At 32.2% G+C, this 21,735-nt stretch overlaps 2 protein-coding genes across 3 annotated transcripts; one reads left to right on the top strand and one right to left on the bottom strand.

The window, feature by feature from the left end:
* Positions 1–48: 48 nt before the first annotated feature.
* Positions 49–11,424, bottom strand: LOC148613576 (nuclear migration protein nudC-like). The gene is made up of 10 exons (XM_088586990.1): positions 11,264–11,424; positions 8,854–8,931; positions 7,589–7,804; positions 7,043–7,114; positions 6,076–6,186; positions 5,395–5,463; positions 4,383–4,508; positions 3,482–3,565; positions 2,187–2,305; positions 49–1,509 (listed from the first exon to the last, which is right to left on the bottom strand). Exons 1-10 carry the CDS (start codon positions 11,333–11,335, stop codon positions 1,458–1,460), a joined length of 999 nt encoding a protein of 332 aa, XP_088443116.1. The 5' UTR covers positions 11,336–11,424; the 3' UTR covers positions 49–1,457.
* Positions 11,425–11,486: 62 nt separating this feature from the next.
* Positions 11,487–19,446, top strand: LOC148613575 (uncharacterized). 2 transcript variants are annotated; one of them, XM_088586989.1, is made up of 4 exons: positions 11,487–11,623; positions 13,097–13,713; positions 14,794–14,938; positions 16,043–19,446. In XM_088586989.1, exons 1-4 carry the CDS (start codon positions 11,544–11,546, stop codon positions 16,197–16,199), a joined length of 999 nt encoding a protein of 332 aa, XP_088443115.1. In that variant the 5' UTR covers positions 11,487–11,543; the 3' UTR covers positions 16,200–19,446. The 2 variants fall into 2 exon arrangements, with proteins under 2 accessions (XP_088443115.1, XP_088443114.1); XM_088586988.1 differs by having other exon boundaries at positions 13,097–13,761.
* The last annotated feature ends 2,289 nt before the right edge of the window (positions 19,447–21,735 follow it).

Below are 21,735 nucleotides of genomic sequence, written 5' to 3'. Positions count from 1 at the left end.
TTTTTTTTTTGTGATTCTGTGGCCTTAAAAAAATCATTACTGACAAAATAAAATGTGCATTTATAATTTTATTTGTATAGTTCTATCTCACATAATCATATATATGTTCACTACTTAAACAAAACAAAAAAGTGAGTTTGACTTACTGTTTTAAATATGTATAAAAATGTACTGTATAATCTCATCTCATGTCATGAGATGAACAATGCATTTTGAACCTAGATAAACTTAATAACAGAACAAATCCTACAGTCCATCAGGTTCAGTTTTACAGGTTTTACTATACAAAAATTGTTAAATTTAGCCACAATCCAGATGTAAATGGACAAGTGTCTTTGTGTCTAAAATATCCCAAAACAGAGAGAAAACTAGCCCTTAAAACATTCTTCTGGCATACTTATGAACATCTAATTAACCAAAACAAAAACAATATTCTCTCATACATGTACATGTCAATAATGTGAAGAATTTATGATAAAACAGTCAAGGTATAGAGAAACTCAATTTAAAAAAAAATATATAAAGAAAGTGAATAACCCAGTACTATCTAAGAACAAATAAAAACAAACTAAATGGTATCTGCAATCTTGCATTTTTGTGATAAAATTCAAAAGGACTAATAGTTAAAAAAAAATTCTAGAGTTACTTCTTTAAATTACAAAATTAGTGCATGCATTAAATAATGCAATTTTGTCATTCTAGGCAAAAAAAACCCTTTTTTTGTAGTATTGAGAAAAAAATTCAGTTTTAGTATTAAACCAAAGAAAAATAATGCAAGTTTTCGTAATGCTTGGTTACCCAGGTGCATTTTTAACAGTCATAAAACTTTCCAAATAAATTCAGAATTTTCAGTATACAATTAGAAAACCTTAGAATCAATTTGATAATTGTACAATTTGTGAATCATTACTGTACCTGAAATCAACCTTAAAAAAATAACAATGACAATTTTCACTTATTATAAATTTAAGTTGTAGTATATGAAACCAATATAATAATAAATATTACTAATTTCAAGTAAAGTGACTTACTGTTTTAAGTTTATTTTGAAAACAATATAAAAAACACAACATTTAATTTCTGGCTTTGTCACACTTCCAAGTTACATTCAATCTTTATAGTCAACAATATAATTAATATACAGTATTATTCATTGAGTGAACAGGTACTTCTCGAATCTAATTTAAATATTTGCAAACAACTTTGACACTGGAAATACCACTTGAACTCTTATATTCACAGGCCTGACTTATGATGTATTTTCAAGGTCAAATTTGTAAAATAAAAATATTCCATCATTCAATACAGAGAACATTGGATGTAAAAGATAAATGTGTATGACATATAAACTGATTGAAGAAAATGATGATTGACATATGTTGCCTCTGTCTCTTTCAAATAGTTCAGCAGTAACTCGTGTCCCACATACATTCATGACAAGTGTCTAGGATTTTGGGTCAGTTAAATTTACACTTTGAAAAGTCCATTTCTGGATGCTGCTTCATGAACCTAAAGAAATAAAACAGATGAACATTAGTGCAGATTAAAATAATAGGTAATTCTAATTTTGACCATGGCCTCACTTAAGTCACTGCATTGGTCTCGTCATCTTCATATGGATTTTGTGCATAAGACAAGGAGTTTTTTTTTAAAAATTACAATAAAATCCAAGCTGAACCTCCTTTGGACTTTTTTTTCGTTTTACGTTTGACCGATGTTCAGTTTACATATAAATTAAAATTGTGTATGAAGGGATTTAAAAAAAAAGTCTTGTGCAGAAAGGTTTTCATTTTCTCACGGCTCTGTTAAAACAGATTTCACTGTTTAAATCACTCGCATTTCTCAACATCTTACTGTAAGAAGTTTATATATCCTACCTGATAACCTAAGATTATGTCATTTATAATAAACAAACCATATATTCCAAGTTATGAAAAAACCTAAAACAACCCCTATTTTCCAAGACATAATAAAATTGCCTGCATTTTCTGGTCTATATCTTAGTGTAATAGTGTAAAGTTTGAAATGATTTTATTGAACAGATCTTTTAGTGTCTTTCAAGTGGCTAGGAACTAAAAGTGTGACAAACAAATATCAGATTGAGGAATAAAAAACAAACTTGCTGCCTTTTGGTTAGAGAATGTCAAAGAGTACACAGAATTTAGTAAACAAATCACATAACTTACTTAGCCATTATATCTTGTTTTTTCTGGTCCTCTGATGTAGGTAAACCCATTTCTCTCTGTCTTTGGTCATACATCATTTTTTCTACTACACCTCTTGTCTCTCCGTCTAAATCTGATAACTGAAATCCAGTAATATCTTTCTTGAAATGTTTACTGACATGAAGCTTGGCAGTGCTCTTGAATTCTCATTACCATTGGCAAGTGAAATTTTAGTCCAGGGAAGATTACATTTATAATTTTTTTTTCACGTTTCATCAAGGCATGTTTGTTATGCTGTTGAGTTTATATTTGTTTATATTCAAGCTTCACTTTTGTACAACCCTTTTCTGTATGATTGCTTTGGAAGATTTAGCTGCATAACATTTGGCATCTGTAATGGTGGAAATTCTAGAAATCATGTCTACAATGTCACCAGTTGTTAGCGGAGGGCAATGTAAGAACGTCACAACCTCACTTTTCATAGACAATATGACAATCACAAAACAACCTATTGCAACAGCACAAATTTTATATAACTTATTTGTATCACACAGTCAATGGTGTGACATTACAAATATCTAGTCATTCAATCAGATAAACGACCAAATCATTGAGAATATGTTTTCAGTCTATGATGAAATAATCCCATTCATAATGTGCAAACACTTAAAATCTTGCATGCATTCAAACCATTTTGTATAGACCAATAATATTACAATACATAATAATTGATTAATTTCTATTCAAACTTTATCAAGTAAATAAGTAAACAATGTTAAAAACATATCTATCAAGTGCATTCCAGAGACTTTTTAAAAAGGAGGAGTTCCAAGTATTAATTGGTTAATTTTTGCCCCCAATGCATGAGATAACAAACGTTTTCAAACATAAGAGAGACCAATCACCCTTTTGAGAACTGTTTTATTGAACTACAGAAACACAAAAAAATTTATTTAAAAAGTATTAGAAAATGTAAGTTGTTAAAACTGGTATTGTCTTCACCTATTGAGTAGTTGATGCAATAGGTTTTACTCAGGTGTAAAGTTTCATTTAATTGCATTCTGGGATTGCTATTAATCATGACATTCCTGATTGGTCAAGACATACTTTACAAATACGCTGTGACATTGGATGACATTCCTGATTGGTCAAGACATACTTTACAAATACCCTGTGACATTGGAATGCTGTTTATGATGACAAAAGTTGAATTTTTGAATCAGTCCATTTTACACAAAGAAACAACCCAAATAATACAACCAATCCAGGTCAAATCAACATTAATTTAATGACTGGTTAATCATGCTTTTCTATACCTTAGAATTTTCTGGATTAACTTTCTTGGTGTTAATTTCAGGTTCTGTAGTAACGACTCTACTCCACCATTCCATTCCATTTACCTGAAAATACATAACAAAAAAATCAATCATGACCTAGAAGGCCAGGGTTCAAATAAGTCGTGGTCTGAAGTCCAAGACTTTTGATTTCTGACCTCGGACCACTCTAGTTTCATTTACCTATCTCCTGGATCTTCAACAATTCCAATGGCACTTTATTGAGGACTTTTGGTTTTTCCTCCAGTAGACCACTGATTTAAAACTTGGAAAAGTTCAAAACCTTTCAATATTGAAAGTAAATTCGAATCCATGGAAATCAAATAAGTGAGCTCTATCAATTCATGTCTTCCAATATTTCATCAATAATGTAAATATATGACAATGAAGCTGACATCCAAAATCATTTCTGCAAATAATACACGTCTCACAGTGCTAAATCTAAAACACCGAGTAATATTTAAGGACAAGGTTATACTTTGCTAAACTTAGTAAGAGAAAAGAAGAAAGAAGAAATCCTATTTAATAAAAACGTCTTTAAAATTTCTGTATGAACAGTATACACATACACAGAAACAAGAATATATTAATATTGTGTTAAAATATTATCTTGTAGTATCATAAAAAAAAACATTCATGTGAGTCTCTCAAAAAATGACACCAAATAAATAATAAAAAAAAAAATGTCATCAAAAATAGAAACAATACTTACTACCTGAACTGAGAATAAGATTTAAATTGCCCCTGAAGAGACTCAACTTCTAGAAGTGAACTTTTGTATAGACCATACATATAAAATATTTTCTGTAAAATATTAGGGGCCCAATAATATTTTCAAGAACATTGGCTACTGGGTCCCTGAAGAGCAGAACAGACTTCTTACCTTTTGTATTGTAATAACCAATGCTTTTCTATCTTCAATGATCCACGTTGACTCCTCAACCTTAATGTTGTTGTATGTTTCTCCTTCTATAATTGGAGGGTGACCTTTCAGTCCAGCTTTTAATTTCTAAAATAGACAATCATCTAACAATAAAACAAATAAAGTAATACATAACTAATTTTTCATATATTGTCAAAGCTTTAGTGTCTTAAAAACTTTGTAACCTGAATTTGAGTTTCATCTTATATGATTGAAGTATAGTTGAAAATTTTGTTAAACTTCAGTCAAAACTGGGTTACTCTTAATGTGTTCCAATTATCAGTTCAAGAAATTGAAGCTTGAGGATTTCCAGATTTTTTACGTAGCCAATCCAAGTTCAAAATGATCATTAGACATTGGTTATTACCTACAAAGTTTTTTTAATTTCTAGGAAATTTTTCGTTTGCTTCCAGATTTGTACCCAATAAAAATACTGTGTTTGCTTTTAAAAACTTCCATAGTTGGAGTTCATGGGTCAGTAATTTGTTGTCATTTAATTTTCTTTGATGCTTTCAACATGCAACTTCAGAATATTCTCGAACTTCAATCAGTACTATTTGTTAAATAAATACTACCTAATAAGTGACAGGGCTTCTCAGTTTTTCACACCTTTCATTACCAAAGCTGACAAAATGGCTTATTCTCTAAGACGTGTTACTGTCAAGACCAACTAGTCAGTTTGAGTTTTCAAGAAATCAAAGTTTGAGAAATCCAAGGTTATTTGCATTGATTAAATAAGAGAAATTTTGGTACTTTGAATTGTGTTAGAGAAATGCCAGCTGTCCAAGCCATCTGAGTATGTGAGTGAAGTTTGACAGTAAATATAGGAATTTAAAAGTATACCGAATAGACAAAGAAGAAAATAGAAATGAAAATGTCTTATGATAGAAACATGAAGTTAAAGAGCCTTATACTTCTACTTATTGTCTTGAATTAATCATTTAATCTTTTAGATTTCACAGGTTTGATTTACCTTTTTCTGGATGTCTACCACAACATCTTTAGGTTTCACTGGGAAGGACACTTTGAATGGAATTTTAACCTGGAATTAAAGCCATATGATAACAAAACAGGGGTATAATAATTCATAGTAACAACATTATACGTAAATAAATTTCATTAAATTAACTTTGATGAAGTAAAAACTAATAATACACTACTTTTATAACACCTTTCATTTTGATCATCTAACATCATTAATTTTTAAAGTTAGTGGTTCTGTAATCATTGTTAATTTTTTTTTAAATCAACATAATTTATGAGCATAACAAACCAATCCTGTTTGTTCTATATGCATGTATACCATTTTATAAAATGACAAAAAATTATGAATAAGTCAATTATGCTAACCATAAATCAGATTACTGATGCTGGTCAAAACTTGAAGAATGATTGATAAAGTTTAAAATTATAAATAATATACAGTGAAACCTACATAAAAAAAGCCCGGTTTCATAAAATATCTAAAATTTCCTCAAATCCTTCCTGAATTCAGATTTCGACCAATCAGATTACTAGAAATTGAAGATTTGAGGATATTCTCAAATTGAAAAGGTTATGTTCAGTTCACACAAGTGGACTTGATAAATATTTAAAGACATCTTCCAATTTTTCTAAGGTTCACTGTAATTCTATTTCAATTTTTTCCTAATACCTCAATTTCTTCTAGGTTTTGTCTCCAAGAATAGTTTTCTAAGTCAGCACCATTACCAGAATTAGGTTTAAGTTTCCCTTTATCTTTCTCATCTTCCTCTTCCTCGTCCTCCTGTATAATACAATGCTATTTACAGTGTACCTAATGAAAAGTTCCATGTTCCGAAACCAATCCATTTTGGTGAAATTGGCAAAAAAAGACATATCCACAAAAAGCTCAACAGAGTTTACGTCAATTCTGTTATCATATATTACCTGAGTTACCTTAATACTATTCACTGATTTTTCAACTTGTCTGATAGGACCTTTGACATTTAATATTTTCATCAAAATGCATAAAGAAGGTTAGGAGTGAGAGAACCTAGATTACAAATATTGAAGAAATTTCAACTTCCAAATGAGATAACTATCACAATATTAATCAGTCACTTTTGAACTTCATAGAAGCAAACTATTATCTATTTCTCTTGAGAAGTGACGATGATGAGTGCATACAAGGAGGGACGAATACCAGATGGACAGATTCATAACCTTTCGTTTGCACTGAAAAGGGCCACAATGAAATAAATGTATGGTATACATGTTGTTATCAAATGAAAATGAGGTATTTCATGTTATGTTTAAAAAACTCAGCTTTATTCCTTACTCTCTATAAATCAAAATAACTCAAAACTCTACCACATAAAAACCCAAATTTGACTAGAGCTAATGTAACATAGCAGTATCATTACTCTTTATTTCTATTCCTGAAGTGTTTATTAAGAAAATCAGATGCAATAAGAGATAATTCTAAAATAGAATATGACTTTGTTCTACCCGCATCAACTTCACCTGATGTTATACAGAAAGTATCTAATAGCAACTGTATTTGTATGGTTCTACATTAAAATTACCATATTGTGTGCATCAATAAATGATATTTACACTTTCTTGAAATATTGGCAATTCAAATTATGACATAAACTTACCTTTTTGTCTTCATCTTTATTTTCTTTTTTCTCTTCTTCCTTGGGAGTTTCATTTGATTTATTTTCTTTCTCCTGTAAAAAAAATTGTTCATTATCATAATGCCACACATCATATTAGATGGGTATCTGTAAAGTGAAGTATCTCCCCTAGACAAGAATAGAAGATAACTGCTGGTATAAAACAATTTATTCTGATATGATGTTCAGTGATAGAACCTTGTATAATCTACCAGGAAGTTGTATTCTATTGTATTTCTTTTTCTTTCAACTGAAATGAATTAGTAACTTTTTAAAAATAATATTTCACATGAAAATCTCTAATCTTTCTAATTGTAATTCAATGTTTTATAAAGATCTCCTTTATGCTGAGTGGAACTGTTCCTTCAATAAAAACATTACACGCTGTTGAATAAGCATAGATAATAATGAAGAAAGAAATTAGCTGAAACTTTTCAGCTTGGCCAATCTAAGGAAAGAATGTGTTTAGAGAAAATGTTATGAGAATATATTTTTTTTGCTCTGATACATAACACATGTTGGTATCACCTTATCGATTTGTTGCTGCAATTTTTCAGCTTCTTCATCTGTTATTTCTTTAATTTTTGGCTGCTCTTCAAATTTCTTCCTTTCCTCTTCTTCTTGCTTTCTTTTCTTTGCAATTCTGTCCTTTCTTCTCTGCTCCTCCTCTTCTCTTTCTTTTTTAATTTCTGCCATTTTCTTTTCAGCCATGTTTTGGTAACGTGAAAAAGCATTCATTACCATCTGAAGACATACAAGAAAAAATGTATGAAAACAGACTTGGAAGACATAGGTTAAGTAAGTTAGCGGGACACAAATAACCCTAGGTCATAAACCACAAATTTTGAATCTTGTACAGTAGGCAGGACTCTGTATCACAGCTCATCATCATAGAAAATTCTTTATTTCTTCTAGACAGAGATTACAATAAAGCAACTCAGTTAGAATATTACAAATAAGTCCATTTTGTTTAAAAAGAGTCATAAAAAATAATAATGAAAGCTAGAAATATACTCACTAATCGATACCCCCATTCCCCTCCCCAGACACTATGATGTACCTACTGCTTTCTCCACAGGGTGCACCTTGCTATAACTGCAGAAACTGAACAGAGAAGACGATATGGACAAAACAATCAAATTTTTACAGCTCTTAATTCATATTGCGAAGATTGACAAGATTCTTACCAAAATTAAAGTAATCACAGAGCTTTCCAGCTAGGCATAAGAAATATTTGTTTGTTTGTTTGGGTTTAACGTCCGAGCAGCAATATTTCAGCTATATTCAGACGATGAACATGAAATGGATGATAAAATGAACATGAAATGAAAAAAAAAAGGATGGGACACAAGGACAGTAGGGTCGACAAATTTTGATTGCCACCGGAAAAGGGGGGATGGGCAAGGTCGGGCAACCCAGCCTCCTGTGGCGGAGCGCAAAGGTTCCTACTCCTATCGAATACCACAGCAGGGTTCTTTAACGTGCGAGGAACGTGGCATCTTTCCCAACACGGTGCACCACTATGGTTTGCGGTCAGGTTTTCCGTATTATAGCCTGACAACCCTAGCATGTAACATGCCAGGGGTATCCCATTCCACCACCTGGGGCACACATCCCAGTTGCTCTGTGGGCAGAGCGCCTAGCCCCCGGCTAGGTTTCTGAGTACTATTTAGTCGCCTTTTACGACAAGCTTAGCGCTGCTGCAGGCCTATTCTTTTAACACCCGGACCTGCACGGGGCGCATAAGAAATAAGCAACTCTGATAATACAAAGTTGAAGAATCATTAAAATACCTTTTCACAATCTCCTCTCAATCCACCTGTATAAAAGTCTGTCTTCCTCAATAAGAAACTGAAGAAAGCATTGATCAGCTAAAAGAAAGAAAAAAAAACATATTTGATTTTTACTTTGAGCGAAGACATTGCTGATACTGATATATAACAATATTACAGGAGCAAAGCAAAAATGTACTTGTATGAAGATGAAATGTGTATGATATTTCACAACATAATGATGTAATTTGAACTTATTGAGTTTAGCTGGAATCATTATAAAATTAAGACATAACTGGGATAAAAAAAAAATCTTGATTGAAGGTGCTTTCTTTTAGGTCAGTGTCTGTTTTACATATTTAGTGGAAAACATATTAACATATCTGGTAATCTTTGGAACAGTTCATGTTGGAAATTTCTTCACCAACACTGTCATGTGGGAGATTTTTTTTAAGTAAAAGCATTTTTTTCATATAAACATTAAATCATTTAGAATCATTTAGAAAAATTATTACCTCACTCAAATATTAAACTTATCTGTGGGAGGTTCTTAATTTTTCAATGTTTTGTGGGAGTTTCTCCCTAATGTGGGACAAAAATTATATTTAAGAAATTTTTCCACTAGCTACATTTGAATTACTGAAAATTTACACCAGCTAAATCTAAAATTTTGGGGTTATTTCTGAACTGAACTTATGCCAAAGTTTGTAAACATGCTAAGAAAGCCTCCAACTTGGGCAACAATTAGTGAACTGGGTAGATATCTTGTATTGAAATCATTGTTAGTATGGTTTAATGCTGGATCTGATTACCTCTAGCTGCTTTGCATGAAAATATGAATATGTTAAAAGTGATCAGCACACATTTTATCCTATAAAACCTTTTAAAACATGTTAAAGATTTTCAAGTCACTATCTTATTGTGGAAATGTGAGATTCCTGAACTAAAACAAAAATTGAAGAAAAACTACATGAATGAAAGAATGTGGAAAATCAAAATAAATATGGTTAAGTTAAAAAAAGATATTGGTAAAAATGAAAACTAATTGAGAACTTATTGTAAATTCAAATATAAATTTGACAGAGAAAAGTATTGGGTAATATACATTGTTTTGGAATCTGCTTTATCTTAACTTGTCTGTTAATGATGTTCATTCAGTTTGGACTTTCTAATTAACAAAGTATTTCACATTTTTGTACAATACATAAAGAAAGGGGAAATAATTTTTACAAGCAAAATCAATTCTAATTTGCACTTAGAAAGTATTTCCCCTTAAGTTCAATCACTGATGGGAGGGCTTGCACATGACTGTGTTTTGCTTCCCTTGTAATTTTGGCATTATCTTTTTTAATTTCTATTTTAAACATACATGTACTAGTATTCAATGTTATCAAATGTCTTCAATATCTGATTTAAAGTATAAATATGAAACAAGTACTGTATAACAAAAAGTTCTGCCTTATTCTTTACAAAACTTCCCATGTTCTGTCAAAGACACAGCATAAAAACTGAATTTTAATTTTGTCTAAGCGAAAATGAGAGTTTAACTTTTGGATATGTTACAAGACCATAATCTGTTGATTGTCGAAGCAATAATGCATCTCATCTGAAGTTGGTAGTTCTCATACAAGTAAGTAAGGGATCAGCTGGAGGATTGCTGATAGCATTGTGTTAAACTAATTGATGATGTATTAGCTAGTTGAAGTATGAGGTCAATGTTTGCAAAATCCTTTTGGTGTGTTGGCCCTGTAAATATTTATGTTTGTTTTGATCACCACCTTATTATTGTATTGGAAGAGAATGATTTGACACACAAAATTATACCGCAGCCACCAAGGATTGAACCCTAGACCTCCCGATAACAAGCCAATGACAAACTGATTCAGCTAAAGAATTAATTCCTTAGCCAAGTCAATTAACTGGCTATTTAAATCTCAAAAGCATCTACATGTGAACAACACAGGTAGGCCGGCCTGCCACACTTCTCCTATGTAAGGAGTCTTCATACCAACACACAACTTCTTGTCCTATCAACAAAGTAGCTCACTAGCTACAAAACAACCTGCGAGTTTTTTAGTAGGGATCTAAATATAATGGGTGAGCATAATTTGACTCACAAAATTACACCACCACGACCAAAGATCTAAATAGACAGCTAGGTGAGAAGCGTGACAAATCAATTCAGTTAAAGAATTAATCCTTAGGCAAAGTCAATTATTACTGGCTATTTATATCTCGCTGCTGACAAAACTTGCATACATTTACTGCCATCGCCAAGTACATGTGATCCGATCCTGTAAAATTATGTTAAATTAAAAAAAACACGACCAAAAAAATAAAGGAATACGAGGAAATTTCGAGAACTCAACCGCATTCGATTTATTCATTTCAGTGTAAAGGCTATCTTAGATATATCTTGCAATTCCTATACCTCTTGTATTCCACCATCACACTGTTGCGCCATGGCAAGCAACATGCCGTCGAATCGTTCTGGGTCTGCCATAGTGAAAACGAATTGAGGACTGGTTTCGTTCTCAGTAAAAGACGGAAAAATGCATGTCCATACCGGTAATCAGGGTGTAACAAGAGCTTGTAAATCAATTAAGTAGATTTCTGTTTAGTAAGCGCACAGGAGATTTGTAGTAACATAATCTTATTACGCATGCGTCGTAACTAACTTTCTACTTCCGTAAACATTCTCAGTGGGCAGCATGAGAAATTTTACAAGAAGCAAACAAATTCGTAATCCTGACGATGATTTTGTCTTGCATGGATTCAGAGCTTCATACAGGTGTTGCTTTCTCTCTTTTTTCCATGTTGTCACTGAAAAGTCAAATTGGTCTCCCCAACAGGCAACACTGCAACATGTGCTTGTTTTCAACACAAGCTGAAGCTTGCTCTGTCAGTCTGTGACTAAACATCAATTACTTATGCAATTTTGCGACAACAGAGTTTGTTCTATACAAGAAACTACTACTAGGTCGATTTTCTGGCTATTAAAATATATCAATCTTCCACTGAGGCCAGGCATCGAACTAGTGAATTACATTAAGATGTATTTTAGGTAGGGGCTGAGTGGTTAAGTCGCTAGACTTGCAATCAAGTTCCATGTGTGTTTCCAGGCACCCATCAAAGCTTTGGTTTTACCAAATATCTAACCTGCAATGTCAGGCTAGGTGACCATGTGGAAAGCTTACACTACTGTCCATTGAAATTTTAATTTCTCCACTCTTCACAGTGGAGTCACTCATGTCCTCCACTGTGACTCCACCGAAGTAAAAACCAAGATAAAATTGCCCAATTTTAATAGTTTTCAATAATTTTTCTCCGACCTTTACAGAAATGTTATTAAATAATAACATAGTACATAATAACCATTAAATATAACTTGGCATAAAGACAGGAGAAGTTTATTACAGACAATTTTTGAAATGGTGACTCCACTCAAAATATGGCTACTCATTATTTAGCTTGACTACCAAACTTTTGGGTAAAATATAGTTGAACATTAATATAGAAAATATTAAAGAAACAATGAAAGCTACCAGCTTATATTTCTTAATTTTTACTTCTGCTGATGAAGTCCTTTGATATTGCATTACCAAATAATACCAGATTGATCAGATATTCTTTATCCCTGATGATTTTTATACAAATGCCCTTTTCTTTATATTTACTTGTTTGTGAGTGAATAAAACCCTAGTCTACCCACAAAAAAAAGTAAAATAAAGGTCAAAGATGAAATTAAGACTCAGGAATAGTTTGTATTTCACCTTTATTTTTTGTATACATGCCTATTTAAAACAGTTGAAGTACATTTGTGTACATTTATGTTCCATAATGGGAAGTATTAAAAAAAATATGATAAAAATAAAGCCTCCCTCCTGCAGACGTGGCAGTAATAGAGAACTGGAATAAATAACTAGTTGTAAAGATAAAATTGCCTGGAACCATCATATTAGTAGTTAAATCTTATGCACTAAGGTTTTGCGTCTTAATATACATAAAATTATCATAATTTGCATTTATTTAAATTTCTGGTTATAATCAATGGTTATTTTGTATATTGTATTTGTTAAAAAATGGTAACTAGACACTGTCATCTGTAATAATTGTGAAACTGAAAAACAGTTAAAATCATATGGTAATGAACTGGACCCTGTTGAGTTATAAACAAGAAAAGTGTACAATACCAAATAAATTGGGTAAAAAATGTCTGTTGGTTTTGTTTACATCATCTTATGAACTATTACTTATGTTACAGTGAGAAACCTTTGGCTCTTCAAAACTCTAGATTGACTACAACTACATCAAGATTAAGTCAACACATGGTAGACATTGAAGATAACTACCGAGATAAACAATATGCTGAATCTTTGGGAAATCTTGCCAAAAATTTAGAATCTGTTAGTAGAAATGTCGGCAATACCTTGAGGAGAAGTGTAACCTTCTCAGGAAAGCAATTAAATAGAGAGCTTAAAGATACTATCGACAAAAGAGTTGCAGAGAAGGACAATGTTGACTTGTGGTATACAAGCCCAGTACACATCAATCGACAGGAATATTCTCTTTCACCTCAACATGGTGCATCATCAAGATCAAGATCTCCTCATAAGTACAGTGGAACCTTAGGTGCTGCTTTGTCTCTTCAAAATATACCCCCTAGACAGAGATCTTACAAGGAAGAGGAAAAGTATGAGGAAAATGGAGAGGAGGATCAATTATCATTATCATTTAATGATTCTATAGGCCTCAAATATTTCCCTGTAACTTTAAGTGCATCATATGAAATGAGCAATTTAGACAGGAAACTGGAACAACTAGAGAGTAAACCCAGACCAAGAACTGCCAAACCTTATATAAAGACAAGCTATGATGCAGGTAGTGTGAACTCCATGTACCTTATGGGTACTGAAGCTCCTTCAACATGTAAGACTTCTATCTTTTTCTTCTTCCTTTTTATATCCCCACTCATTAGAGTTGGGCTGCATGTATATTGCAATAACTTTGTCCATCCATTAGTCTTTCTGCCTTCCCATCTGTCCTTAATACATTTCTGTAACAGATTTCTCTTCTTATATTGGAGGCAATACTTAGATATTTGGTCTATTGCTTTTGCATGATGAGTTGTATCCTGAGTCCCCTTTCTATGTTCCATGCCGATCTACATGTACTTCCTATTTACAATGTACCATACAACTTTATTAAATACTTTGACTAGTAGTGTGCAATATTCTGTTAACTGTACTATGGAAATTGATATATCATATATTTTCCATTTTTTATTTTTTTTATGTAGGGCTAAATACTATTTTTTTTGTAATTTCTATTTTTAAATCCAGGACAATTTTACTTTTTAAATAACCTAAAATACAAGTTATACAAGTTTACATGTAATGGAATTTAGTATGAATCAGAAATAAGTTGTATATTTGCAATAGCAAAGTACAAAATTTACAAAACTTGATTTTTATTCCACCTACCAAACTTATCTGTTTACTCATAGAGTAGAAAGTAGATACAGTAGATAACCATACTCTTATATCTGTGCATGTTTAGACAGTTTTCAAATTGATCTTTACATGTAAACATTCTATTTATTGGTAGATATTTAGTCATTTATTTGCCTGTGAATTTGAAGTAGCATAGGGCTTACTGTCAGTGGATAGCTGTTCAGGTTTTTAAATTTTCCAAAATTATAACCCAGTGCCCAAAGTGCATTTGAACTATAGTCAATTTCAGATTTCTCAGAAAAGGACCATAATGACTTTGGATTGAAATATTTATTTTTACTTTTGAGATGTAAAGAAATATATAATTTAATAATTGTTATGTTTCACCTATATTTAAAAAAAAAGTATTTTGATAAATTGATTCAATAACATAAAAGTCATCAATACTTTTAAAATTTATGCATTCAAGAACACAAGATAACACATATATATATTTGGTTTATTTTAGGGGAATCCAACCCATTTTATACATCTCCTTATGTGTCGGACCTTGCCTCTTTGAGAATGGAAAGACTTCGAATTGAGGAAGATCGGTATCTAGAATTAAAGCGACTTCAGGAGCTAGAGAGACTGAGAGGCCCAAAACAAAAATGGTAAGAGAACTGCATAGCTGACATCTTTTAAATGGCAGAGTTTTTCATAGACAGTTAATTGTTCTCCATTTACAAATGTATGTACTGTTTTCTTGAGGTTTGCAGAGCTTAAGAGACATTAACTGTCTATTTGAATGAAAGGGATATTTTCATTTGTGTTTATCATACAGAGGGAGAACAATCAAAACAAAATAAAACAAAACAAAAATCTGACACTAACAGGTGTCTGCCATTACAGCAGTCATCACAGGTGTCTGCCTTTACAGCAGTCATCACAGGTGTCTGTCATTACAGCAGTCGTCACAGGTGTCTGCCATTTCAGCAGTCATCACAGGTGTCTGTCATTACAGCAGTCGTCACAGGTGTCTGCCATTACAGCAGTCGTCACAGGTGTCTGTCATTACAGCAGTCATCACAGGTGTCTGCCATTTCAGCAGTCATCATAGGTGTCTGTCATTACAGCAGTCGTCACAGGTGTCTGCCATTTCAGCAGTCATCACAGGTGTCTGCCATTACAGCAGTCATCACAGGTGTCTGTCATTAGTTACAACAGTCATCACAGGTGTCTCTCATTACAGCAGTCATCACAGGTGTCTGTCATTTCAGTAGTCATCACAGGTGTCTGCCATTTCAGTAGTCATCACTATCTTCACTTACTACTTTAAAGCTGTCAAACATACAGGAACAAATTATATATGTAACTATCTAACTTAATAGCCTTTGATTTTTTTAATAAAGTTTGAAATTATTTTAAGTAATAACAAATAATGTAAAGGTTAACCAGATAAAATGATTTGAAAAAAATTTAATGCTTTTTTGTCACTACATATTATCAGTGGAAGATTTTGGAGATGGTCCAAGAATCCCCCCTTTTTGTTGGAAAATTTTTATTTTTTTCAAAATTAAGACAAAATAAGTATAAAATTGCCTTTAACCACTCTCCTTGTGTTATCTACTTTTTAAAATTTCTGAATCCCCTTGGGCCTAATTTTACAACTTGTTAAACACTTCCCAAATATATGTCATAATTACATTTATGCTACTCATACCTAAGTTTTTATGTTTCAAATAAAATAATTAAATTTTTGCACAATGTGTTAACAGGTATGAATCAACTGGACCAGATTTTCACTATGAATCTCGTAAAAATACGGAGTTAATAAAAAGTCAGAAACATTTTGACCAACTAGAACAGTACAAAGAAGAACTACGCAAGTCATCAGCAGATTGTCGTAAATCATATGAAGCTATCTGTGTTTAGACATTTTTTAAACAGCCATTACAGTGCATTTAGTTTTAGATTAAAAGAGGAGAATAATAGTTTAGATGGGTCCCAGACCATTCAAATCTCAATGTACAGCAAAGTTTTTCTGTCTTTATTTTTTCAATGCTAAAAATTTTATTTGACACAGCATTGTGTAAGTGTTATCTCCCCTTAGACAAAGTGAAGTGAACTTTTTCTGGACTATGTCTTATTGTTTGGTTGAACGAATTTCATGTTATAGTATGGTATTCAAAGCTGGAAGTCTGTGATATACAGAATGAAGTCTAACCATGTTTCTCATGTTATGTATAAAGCACCTCAAGTTTTAATTCATTGGAAGTAAATGAGATGGTTGTATATTAAAGGTAATTTCCATTTCAAAGCAGTATTAGCTTCAAGAATTTGTTATTATTTGTTTTTTGTGGTTGCAATTTTACATGCACATATGAACACTGCTGTATTATTTTTGTTTTTTTTTTATTGATGTTCATTTTTACATAATAGCACTGGTGCTGTTGTGAATCTTCAGTTAGACTAATGAATAAGACATTATGAAACCCGTTTTTAAGACTTAATAGTTAGAATGTTAGTATAGTCAATTGTCACTACGGAAATATAAAAAAAAAAATTTCAGAGACAGCATAATTGTGTTAGCTACTATAAGAACTTTTTCATTCTGCATTAAACTAGAATCCAAGATAATGCCTAAATATTCCATAACAGTATCTCGGCCAGTTGTCTCATGCTTAACCATAGGAACATTTAGTCTACCAAATATTGTATATGGGTAATTTGTTGTATTTCAGAATTTTTTTGTTTTCAGTGATTGTCAGTTATTCACAGGATTTTACTTATTATCAACTCAAGTATACATGTATGAATCATTGTGTTTAATCAATGTAACAATTTTTATTTTTGTCATAAAATGTAAAGCAAGTCATAAAACTTTTAAAGCATTTTTTTTTATACAAATTAACTTGTATTTATCACAGTGAAACCTATCTATACCGAACCTTTTCTCATCATAAGTCCCCTTCATCCAACTGGGACATATTGCACCAACAAGCTTCTGCCACTGGTCTCTGTCAAACCTCTTTTAAGCTGTAGAATTGGGAGTTTTTTTTCAGACAAGTGTTAGGTTTATTTAGATTCAAAATACAAACTGACATAAAGGGATTAAAAAGTGTCTGGTTAGACAGGTTTCCTGTTTATTCTGGTTCATTGTAGACAGGTTTCACTGTACTCAATGTATGTAGTGAAAAGTAAATTATACACATAACAGTATTATGTCCATATTTATTATGAGATTTTTTTGTTGAATACAGAGCTTTTGTGTAACTGCTGGATGAAATAATAAAATATATATTTAAAGGGAGGTAACACATTTTACCCTATAGTATCTGGTTGTTAACCACTCAAATTACCTTCCTTAGTTGATGGTGCCTGTCCCATGCTCCGTTTGTTTTATGAGTTGATGTTTACTACTTTTCTGCCAGTTGTGAACTGCCTTTTGTTGCTTTTGTGCAAAATTTGGCAAAAAATGAGCTAATGATAGTCTTGAATCCCCTTTTTAGCTCCCCTCGCCTAAAAGTTCATGAGAGTTTTTGTCATCACATGGCTTCTGGCGGCGGTGACATCTGCAATGTTGTCCCTTGTGAACTTTTCTTTTAAAATCTTCTCCTCTGAAACCACTCAGTGGATTATTACCAATCCTGGTAACCAGCGCCCTTAGGGTATCAACTTTAAAAACTGTATTGATTATATAGATATAACATAAAGGGTAAAACATGGTTGCCATTGTTATTTTAAAACCACAGGGATCAATTCCCATATTTGATGGATGACTCCTATTTATAGTTAATGCCCTTGGAAGGCAAGAAATGAAGTTTTTTTTTCATTTTTTGGCCAATATCTTGAAAAACTATAATAGATAAATAAAAAAAGTCAACTGATAATAAGGCCTTCTAAAAGCTTCATTGGTTCAAAACTATTGAACAACTCCTTGTTAGAGTTATGGCCCTTGAAAGGCAAAAATGAAGTTTTTATTCAGATTTTAGCAAATATCTTGAAAACTATAATAGATAGAAAAAACACTAATATTGATGACATGGTCTTTATGATAAGTCCTACAAAAAATCTTTATTGGGTGAAAGTTGTTGGACGACTCCTTGTTAGAGTAATTGCCCTTTAAAGGGGAAAATGAAGTTTTTTTGCAGTTTTTTTTACCAATGCCTTGAAAGCTTTAATATATTTAAAAAACTATCAATTGATGAAATGATCCTTAGAATGTCTCCTTGTAAGAGTTATTGACCTTGACAGGGAAAAATGATGTTTTTTTAGCAGTTTTCAGCAAACATCTTAAAACTTTAATAGAAAAAAAACACTTTCAATTGATGAAATAATACTGATGATAAGGCCTGCTATAAGCTTCATTAAAATATTCAGTCAAAGTTGTTGGACCACTCCTTGTTAGAGTTATTTCCCTTGAAAGGCAAAGGTGATTTCGGTTTCTGGGAACCTCTTGTTTGGAATACATTTCCGGACCTATCTCGGTAGATACATTTGCATTCATTGATTTTTTTTCAGACTTAGTAGGAGTGAAATGGTTTTCTTCCAAAAGGAGGTAATTCCATCTACATCTGTACATAACTTGAGTTAGAGTCTTTCACCCTTTGCATGACACAAGTCTTCTTTGAATGGTTTTCATTTTCCTAGCTATTTAATCTGACTCCAAATATTACCATGTTGTTTTCCCTCCTGATCTATCCATCTTCTCCAGTAGGTTTTAGGATTTTCTCGCTTTTGTTGTCCATTGGTTTCATCTTTCTTACAGTATGCTCTATCCATGGCTACTTTCTCCTTTTGATTTGTAATTCTTCTGGAAGCAGGTTTTCATTTAACAATGAATTGATTCTTCATTAGTCACTTTATCATGTCATATGATTTCAAGTATTTTTCTAAGAGATCTTTTGGTAAATGTTTGAAGTTGTGTGTTGCTACTTTTCTCATACACCGTGTATATAAAAAGGAAGTAAAACAGCATAACTTGTTTTACAAAATTAATGAATTTGGCATGGGATAAACTATTTATTTCAATCCTTTTACTAACATTAAAATTCACATAACATGTGATGCTGTGTGTGTTAATATTTGTACTTGTTGTTTTCCAAAATTTGCAGTATTTTGATTCTATATAAGGCTTATCTTTCGCTTTAAAATTATACACAGTTATACACAACTGGAACTATTGGCCTATAGGTATAATACACAAATAATTCATATATCACTATAAGTGTAAAAAACAACCTTGTACTATTTCTTTATTGGATTGTACCATGTGTAAGCTTTGTCCGATCGCCTACCAATATAGAATTTAACTATATAACTCTAGTGAAAGCATAGGAATGTCTATGGTATTGTTCCACATTATTCTATACCACAATGGTCAGACTTGGGTTGATTTTGGGAGTAAAAGACGAACTTTTCAGAAATAAGGGGCCAAAAAAGGGGGGCAGAAACGTGCATTATCCTGATGTCCAGGCAATAACTTGACTTTTAGTAAATAAATCTCTGTGATATTGTTTAGCAATGTGTCATACCACCAAAGGAAGATTGGGATTGCTTTAGGGGGTTAAGACTTGAATCTTTTAAGAATTTGAGGATAAAAAGGGGCATGAAAAAAGCATTTTCTTCATGTCCGTATAGTCTCTTGAGTAATAGTAAATGAATCTCATATAAATAATACTACAACGTGCTTTACCATAAAAGGATGACTGAGGTTGATTTTTAGGTTCATGGCTTGAGCCAGGAAAGAATAAGGGGCTACAAAGGGCCAAGAAACCAGTTTTGTTTTTCTGATTTCTGGACGTATACTCGAGTGAAAGGGAATGGATTGCTTTGAAATTGCACCACAAGGTGCCATATCACCACTGGAAGTTTGATATTTACTTTGCAGGTTTTGACTGGAACCATTTAGAAATAAGGGACAATTAAAGTGACCACTTCAATCGTAATCTGAAATTCAATGCGGTGTCAGGTTTGGATGTACCAACTGTATAGGGTCGTATCAAGCTGCGTCCCGCCAAATGTTTTTGTTTTTATGCTTTACAATATTTTTGATAGATTTTCATCGTATAAAACCTGGCAAGCTATTATATTTCGTTGGTATGCACCTTGAGCTTTCTATTTGGAGGTTTTTAGCCCAGGTCGCCTAGCAACTCTTTGACCTTAATTAAACGTTTGTTGCTTTTTTAGGTTGGTAATTTTTTGTCGTACAAAATTCGTGCACCCTTCATGTGAACGATTTAAAATTGGGAATGCAGCTTTAGCTTGACAAGTTAAGACACGTGTAATCTTTTGACTCTGTGGCTCATTTAAAATTTTAACTAAAAAAGACCCTGTTTTGTACGTTACAGTGGCTTTGTTCACGCGATTTTTAGTCTGCACCCATTTGGTAAATGAGAGACGTACGAAACGAAAAGGCAATCTTGCGAATTCATTATGTTAAGTAAGAAAACGAAATCCAAAGAAACAAAAACAAAATCTCTAAAGTGAGAAACGGAATTCATGAAAAAGATCAAAGATAAATATAACTGAAGGACAAAATCAGAAAATTGCAAAGTGTGTGCGAATAAGACAAAAAAGAGGGGAATAAACGGGAATAAAACAAAGCAAGGGAAACAAAAACAGAAGTTCAAAGTTAACGACAATGGATAATACTTAGGTAATCATACAAAATTGTGTTAATGACATTGTACACAATTTAAAAAGTACCTGTCTTGTAACTTTAATTTGACATACACTTAAAATTCTTGAATCATTACCGCATAGATTATAATAGTTTGTTTTAGATTTCTCTTTTCTTTTCGTTGGATTTCAATTCATTACTTAACAAAATTTTCGTTTCTCGGTTTACCAGACTCGGTACCCGCGCCATAGACGCAGACCCATCGTGTTAATAGATCGAATGCACTCAGTATTTTTTATTGTGTAATATTTTTTTACATCTTCATGTAGCCTATAGCTCAGTGTTATCGAGGGTTACAACCCTATTTGAAGTTCCAATTGTTTTTCATACATTAATTAAAATATCAAATAACTATTTAAATGGAAGTTTCATGGGATCTTGTGCAAAATCAATTTTCTTGGAGTATTTTGTCGGCGTCAATATTGCTCGTTAACTTAAACCTATGTAATGGGCTTCCATTCACTTTAATATTGTGTATAGATCGAATCTTTAAATTTCCCAAATCTTATTTTAACTTTTTGGTGGAATTTTGAATACCGCCGTCGTTTTCCTTGATTTAGAACTAGTCCGGCTTAACGTTGCTCATTTACTTCGTTTGTACGCGTTACTTTGGTTATTTTATGTTCTTTGTTGTGTGTGTCTAGTCTTTATCCTTGGAAAATATTCTTTTGATTACGGGATCTTGGTTCCTTTGATTACTCTTCCAGTCGGTTAAACCTAACCACTTTCACGTTGAAGATTATATAGAAGTTGCACACCTTTTCGGTTTACACAGGTGTAAAATTT

This window comes from Perna viridis, chromosome 6 (genome assembly GCF_037379345.1).
Source record: "Perna viridis isolate PV_CMFRI_1.1 ecotype Kerala chromosome 6, ASM3737934v1, whole genome shotgun sequence".
NCBI classification, from domain to species: Eukaryota; Metazoa; Mollusca; class Bivalvia; order Mytilida; family Mytilidae; genus Perna; species Perna viridis.
This window is presented reverse-complemented; position numbering and strand designations above follow the sequence as displayed.

Coding starts and splice junctions, on each gene's coding strand:
- LOC148613576 (XM_088586990.1), bottom strand. CDS start 11,335: ATGGCAGACCCAGAACGATTCGACGGCATGTTGCTTGCCATGGCGCAA. Junction 8,932..11,263: donor GTGATGGTGGAATACAAGAG/GTATAGGAATTG, acceptor TCTTTCTTTTAG/CTGATCAATGCTTTCTTCAG. Junction 2,306..3,481: donor TTAATCCAGAAAATTCTAAG/GTATAGAAAAGC, acceptor ACTGGATTTCAG/TTATCAGATTTAGACGGAGA.
- LOC148613575 (XM_088586988.1), top strand. CDS start 11,544: ATGAGAAATTTTACAAGAAGCAAACAAATTCGTAATCCTGACGATGAT. Junction 11,624..13,096: donor GGATTCAGAGCTTCATACAG/GTGTTGCTTTCT, acceptor CTTATGTTACAG/TGAGAAACCTTTGGCTCTTC. Junction 14,939..16,042: donor AGAGGCCCAAAACAAAAATG/GTAAGAGAACTG, acceptor ATGTGTTAACAG/GTATGAATCAACTGGACCAG.